The sequence below is a fragment of the Malus sylvestris genome, chromosome 11 (assembly GCF_916048215.2).
Source record: "Malus sylvestris chromosome 11, drMalSylv7.2, whole genome shotgun sequence".
Lineage (NCBI taxonomy): Eukaryota > Viridiplantae > Streptophyta > Magnoliopsida > Rosales > Rosaceae > Malus > Malus sylvestris.
Genome location: NC_062270.1, coordinates 35,940,395 through 35,947,244, shown reverse-complemented (window position 1 = coordinate 35,947,244; position 6,850 = coordinate 35,940,395). Strand labels below are relative to the sequence as shown.

The 6,850-nt window shown below is 39.9% G+C and overlaps 1 protein-coding gene across 1 annotated transcript; it reads left to right on the top strand.

Moving 5' to 3' along the window:
- The first annotated feature begins 606 nt into the window (after nucleotides 1-606).
- LOC126589924 (phosphoenolpyruvate carboxylase, housekeeping isozyme) lies at nucleotides 607-6,730 on the top strand. Its single transcript, XM_050255372.1, has 11 exons — nucleotides 607-774; nucleotides 1,089-1,287; nucleotides 1,931-2,322; nucleotides 2,450-2,534; nucleotides 2,828-3,050; nucleotides 3,171-3,274; nucleotides 3,414-3,501; nucleotides 4,229-4,383; nucleotides 4,502-5,500; nucleotides 5,584-5,970; nucleotides 6,150-6,730. The coding sequence occupies exons 2-11, from the start codon at nucleotides 1,120-1,122 to the stop codon at nucleotides 6,444-6,446; spliced, it is 2,898 nt and encodes a 965-aa protein (XP_050111329.1). The 5' UTR covers nucleotides 607-774; nucleotides 1,089-1,119; the 3' UTR covers nucleotides 6,447-6,730.
- Nucleotides 6,731-6,850: the final 120 nt, after the last annotated feature.

Here is a 6,850-nt window from a genome sequence, read left to right as displayed (position 1 = left end):
CACGAAATAGTTTATTTTAAAATAGTTTCACTTTATAGTTCACATCACAACAAATAATTTGCACCAACACTCATTTGGGATCCACGTCAGTTAAAAAAATAGACGTGCCAAACTACCAAATGAAATATATATATATATATATATATATTTATTTATTTATTTTTTTTCAACAAACAATATTATTTAAGGAAGAAGATTTTGACGCGTCCATAGCTCACCGTTTTTAACAACTAACCCCAAGATTTAATATATTGAACGAGATGCAACGATTTTAGTGGGTTAACAAAATTTTCCTATTTTTAATTAAGTCATTTCAAGAAAATGAGAAACCCTTTTTTCTATTTTTTCAATTTTACAGAAAAGCAACATATTGACGTTGAAAACTATATTCTCACAATGGAAAGTAAACAAATTGCACTTCACACTTGCAAAGATTACAGCATCTTTGACTGGATATTCCACACTTGCAAGTTGCAACACTTCCCACTCCCGAGTAGGGCCAACTTCGAATGGAGAGAAGGAGAGAGGGGACATGAACAGTTGAATAGTAAATAAGCGAAGTCAAGTATGCCTAAGGGTGAAGCGTGTCAGACACTGTGAGAGCGGTAATAAACAAACCAAACTTGTGAAATCGCAGACCCAGACACTTTCTATATATACTCGCTCCCACCCCTTCGTTTGGATCTCACAGCTCTCACTCTTTCTCCCTGGTTCATTGATCCCACTTTTCGTCTTTCGTCTTCTTGCTGAAAATCCAAACTTCCCCAGATTCAGGTACCCCATTTTATTATTGTTATTATTGTCGACAACACAATACGCGATCATTCTTATCTGGGTCATAAAAAAACCAGCTTTGTTCTCAATGAATGGTCTGTTTAGTATGCACAATCTCCACGCTGCACGTGGCTTCTGCCCGTTGATTCCTACATTTTTCAGGCTCTAGTTTTCTGGGTCCTGATCAGAATTTTGTGCCATTGTGTTTTGATTCAATCCGAGATTTCAGGCTCATATGTTCAATTTTTCAGTTTTTTTTGGGGTTTTTATTATTTTCAAGTTCTGATTTTTTGTACTTTTTTGTGGTGGGTTAGTTGTCCACAGAGTGAGGATCTGTGGGGAGCAATGGCTAACAGGAATCTGGAGAAGATGGCGTCCATTGACGCGCAGCTTCGGCTTCTGGTTCCGGCCAAAGTGAGCGAGGATGACAAGCTGGTGGAATACGATGCTTTGCTTCTGGATCGGTTTCTGGATATTCTTCAAGATTTACATGGGGAGGATCTCAGGGAAACGGTGAGTTTTTTGGGTTCGATTAGCTGTGAAATTGATTTTGATCGGTTTGTGATGTTCAATCTTGATTTTGGTTGGTACCCGTGATGTAAAACACTTGAATTTGTGATTAGAATTGGCTGCATTTATATTGTATTGCTAAAAGTATGGAACTTTGTGTGTGAATTTGAAAACCCATTTCGAATTTGTATGAACCCTTTGATTTTAGTGGATTTATGAATCCTTTAAGGAACGTACAAATCTTGGTTTTCGATAGAAATCTTCTTTATATGGGAACCCAAATTCTGTTCACGATATGTTAATCAATAGTTTTCTAGGCTCAGTTTGAGATGTTTGATTTGGTCAATGCCTATGGTCCAAAGCACTTGAATTTGCAAGTGGAAGTTTGAAACTCGTATTGTATTTAACCGCCTATTTAGATATTTTAATCAACAATTTTTAGGCTTTTGGTAGATTGGTTAATGATTCATGAGAGATCCCCAGTGGCTTGAGTTTGAGCTCTTCAGTCGGATATGGTTTGGATTGGAGAAAATACAAAAGGAGTCATTAATGTTGTTAGTTTTGAGGCAAAATTGATTGTGATGAGTGTTATGAGTTGCACGATTATGGAACACTAACGTCATTCATGACATTTATGTTTGTACAGGTTCAAGCATGTTATGAGCTTTCTGCTGAGTATGAAGGAAAGCATGACCCGAAAAAGCTGTCAGAGCTTGGAAATGTATTAACAAGTTTGGACCCAGGTGATTCTATTGTTATTGCAAAATCCTTCGCCCACATGCTTAGCTTGGCCAACTTGGCTGAGGAGGTCCAGATTGCTTACCGCAGACGACAAAAGCTCAAAAAGGGTGACTTTGCTGATGAAAATTCTGCAACGACTGAATCAGACATTGAAGAAACTCTCAAGAGGCTTGTGGGGGATCTCAAAAAGTCTCCCCAAGAGGTTTTTGATGCTCTTAAAAATCAGACTGTTGATTTGGTCCTCACTGCTCATCCTACACAATCAGTTCGTAGATCCTTACTTCAGAAGCATGGAAGGTTTGCTCTTGAACTACTACTACAATCTGCATCTTTGACTTTTGTTTGTAGAAACTCGTGTAGATTTATGGCTTAGATTCTTATGGCTCTCACTCTCTCTCACTCTTGGACACTCACATTTGTTCAGGATTCGGAATTGTTTAACCCAGTTGTATGCGAAAGACATTACTCCTGATGATAAGCAGGAGATTGATGAGGCACTTCAGAGAGAGGTAGCCATTTTACTTTTTCATGTGTACTATCAATATCTTGATTTTATTGACGTGAGCATTAAAAAAGGACTTTTGTCCACATATGCATTGCTGAGAATATGTTTGACTCCCATAAAGTGCATTTTCGTCAATTTGAAATTCAGGTAGATTCAACAGTGGCAAGATTTTTCCAAATATTATGTTTACATGAGACAATCCGGCAGGATATTCTGAGTCTTGTAGAATTCGAGCTTGAGCTTGAAATGATATCAGTTGTCAATTATTCTCCTTCATGTTGGTTTTTCAATTTGTAGATCCAAGCTGCATTTCGTACTGATGAGATCCGAAGAACAGCTCCCACACCACAAGATGAAATGAGAGCAGGGATGAGCTATTTCCATGAAACAATTTGGAAGGGTGTCCCAAAGTTCCTACGTCGTGTTGACACAGCTTTGAAGAATATTGGGATTAACGAACGGGTTCCTCATAATGCCCCACTTATTCAGTTTTCTTCTTGGATGGGTGGTGATCGTGATGGTATGACTCTTGTTCAATAACATGAATTGTGCTATCTTGAATGTATGATATATGTGCCAACTTGTGTGCTTTTGCACACCGTTCACTAATTTGGATCAACATCTTCTTTCATGGGAGCAGGCAATCCAAGAGTAACTCCTGAGGTAACAAGGGATGTTTGCCTACTGGCTAGAATGATGGCTTCAAACTTGTACTATTCTCAGATAGAGGATCTTATGTTTGAGGTACCTGAAAAAGCATCTTGAAATTGTGTTTGAGGAGTTTCGTTACTCATTTAAGTGGTTACTTTTTGGTTTCAGTGGGATTTTGTTGCTTTACTATGTTAGTCTCTGTATCTTGCTAATTTCTTTTCTTTTCTGGCAGTTGTCTATGTGGCGGTGCAATGATGAACTCCGTGTTCGTGCAGATGTACTTCACAGGTCCACGAGGAGAGATGCAAAGCACTACATAGGTAATCATAGTTCTATTGCGGTTGGTCCCTCAATATGATTTTTAAAATTACGTCCTGTGCTGCATTTTCTTAATGAGACGTAGAGGGAAACTGTTTACATGATGGATTTAAAGAAACTTGAATGACGTGGACTATACACGTCATGCTACAATATATTTCTTCCAACATTTTTCATAAATATTGACTAATAAACAGGTGCACAATGTACAGTCCAAGTAAAATTTTACACTAAGTAAAGCCCAAATAAAATGAGCTTATACTGATATTTTAGATCTCCACAACCATAAAATTGCTGCAGTAACACAATGGCAACAAACCTTAGATCTAGTTTCACTGGCTGAGATAACTCTGGAGAAAAAGGAAAATCGGTTTATATATCCGGCCTTAAAAGTCTACATCAGTATGTGAAGATAGCACGTGAACTGCAGTCATATGGTGGATTACAGTTATAGTTAAACTTTTTCGAGTCTTATTCTTCAGTGCATCTAATTTAGAGAACTTGCTTTTGTAAACCATAAAGGCAGATGACCTTTAATTATTAGGAATAACATTCAAAGGATCTACATCCTGTTCACTGTTCAGGCTTTCCCAAGGAATACCCACTGTTATAGACCAAGAAAACAAGCACAATTTTTCCCTCCAATACTTACGGTTTTCCTTTCATGCCTTCTAATTTGGCGAACATTGTGTTTCTTGTGATACTTATTGCCTTTGTTTCTTGATTCAGAATTTTGGAAGCAAGTTCCTCCAAATGAACCCTACCGTGTGATTCTCGGTGATGTAAGGGATAAGCTTTATCATACACGTGAACGTTCTCGTCAGTTGTTAGCCAGTGGGCACTCTGACATTCCAGAGGAGGCAACACTGATTAGTGTTGAGCAGGTACTGCCATTCTTAAGAAATTGTGTGATCCATCAGATGGTGTCATATTATATCTTGCCCCTTTATTCTCATTTGGTTAATCGACTGTAAGCCTAACTGTGATTTAAATTATGTGTAGTTCTTGGAACCGCTCGAACTCTGTTACAGATCACTCTGCTCTTGTGGTGACCGGGCAATTGCTGATGGATCACTTCTTGATTTCTTAAGGCAAGTGTCTACCTTTGGACTTTCACTTGTGAAGCTCGATATTAGGCAAGAATCTGACAGGCATACTGATGTGATTGATGCCATCACCAAGCATCTGGAAATTGGTTCCTATCGTGAGTGGTCTGAAGAACGCCGTCAGGAGTGGCTTTTATCTGAACTGTGTGGCAAGCGCCCACTGTTTGGCCCTGACCTTCCAAAAACGGAAGAAATTTCTGATGTTTTGGACACATTACATGTGATATCAGAACTTCCATCTGATAACTTTGGAGCATACATCATATCAATGGCGACTGCTCCATCTGATGTGCTTGCAGTTGAGCTCCTGCAACGTGAATGCCATGTGAAGAAACCACTGAGAGTTGTTCCACTGTTTGAGAAGCTTGCAGATCTGGAGGCTGCTCCTGCTGCTTTGGCTCGGCTTTTCTCGATTGATTGGTATAGAGAGCGAATCAATGGAAAGCAAGAAGTCATGATTGGGTACTCAGATTCTGGCAAAGATGCTGGGCGTTTCTCTGCAGCATGGCAGTTATATAAGGCACAGGAGGAGCTTATAAACGTTGCTAAGAAATTTGGTGTGAAGCTAACTATGTTCCATGGTCGTGGTGGCACTGTTGGAAGGGGAGGTGGGCCCACCCATCTTGCTATATTGTCTCAACCACCAGATACGATTCATGGTTCACTCCGTGTCACTGTCCAAGGTGAAGTTATTGAGCAGTCGTTTGGAGAGGAGCTCTTGTGTTTTAGAACACTCCAGCGTTTCACCGCTGCTACATTAGAGCACGGAATGCATATGCCAGTTTCACCAAAACCGGAATGGCGTGCACTTATGGACGAAATGGCTGTTGTAGCTACAGAGGACTATCGTTCCATTGTTTTCCAAGAACCCCGATTTGTCGAGTACTTCCGTCTTGTAAGCATTTGATACTTTAATTACATTAATTTTTCTGCTCTGATTATTTTCGATGTAATGACCATTGCGTACTTGTGATCCAGGCTACACCGGAGCTGGAGTATGGTCGGATGAACATTGGCAGTCGCCCCTCAAAGCGAAAGCCTAGTGGAGGCATTGAGTCCCTTCGTGCAATCCCATGGATTTTCGCCTGGACACAAACAAGGTTCCATCTTCCAGTGTGGTTAGGCTTCGGAGCAGCCTTCAGACATGTCATTAAGAAGGACATTAAGAATCTTCACATGCTGCAAGAGATGTACAACCAATGGCCTTTCTTCAGGGTCACTATTGATTTGGTTGAAATGGTGTTTGCCAAGGGAAACCCCGGAATAGCTGCGTTATATGATAAACTCCTTGTTTCAGAAGACCTATGGTCATTCGGAGAGCTATTACGGTCCAACTATGAAGAAACCAAGAACTTTCTGTTACAGGTAAAATCTTCGACTTTGAGAGAACACCTATGAAATTTTGAGTACGTCATAAAACATTGAGTAGTTCATAGTTGTATACCAAACGAACAATGAAGAAATTCATCAGTTTTCTCGGAACATTTGTCGTGATTTGTTACTGCATGAAATAAATTGACGTTTGCCTTTTTGTCCCTTGGTAGATTGCTGGACACAAGGATCTTCTCGAAGGTGACCCGCACTTGAAGCAAAGACTCCGCCTGCGTGATTCATACATCACAACCCTCAATGTTTGCCAAGCATATACACTGAAACGGATCCGTGATCCAAACTTCCACGTGACACTGCGGCCACACATCTCAAAGGAAATCAACGAAACAAACAAGCCGGCTAATGAACTTGTAAAGCTGAACCCAACAAGCGAGTACGCGCCTGGTCTGGAGGACACCCTCATCTTGACAATGAAGGGTATTGCTGCCGGCTTACAGAACACCGGTTAAACGTGTATTTCTGCTCTTTTCGTTATGTTTTTCTGCTTTCGAGAGACGGGTTGTGTCCCGAAAAACTGAGTTAAATTTACCCGAAAGTGGATGATGCCTTTTAATCATCCACCTTAAGGCCAGATATTTGAGCGAACTTGTTTAAGTTCTGTGATCAGATTGCTGTGCAGAATAACTAGAGCCAGCATTGTCATTGTTGACACAAACTTAAGCAAACACGCAGTGGAACTGTTTTGTTGTGTTTCAATGCAAAATGGCATGGCATTTATGTGCTTCATGTTTCATGGCTTGTTTTCTTGACCATCAAATAATTCCAACTTTCAAAATCCAAGGATTGTTTCTACACAAACGCAAAGAGGTAAAATGTCGCTTGTATAAAAATTAAAATGATTTGCCGAATGTAT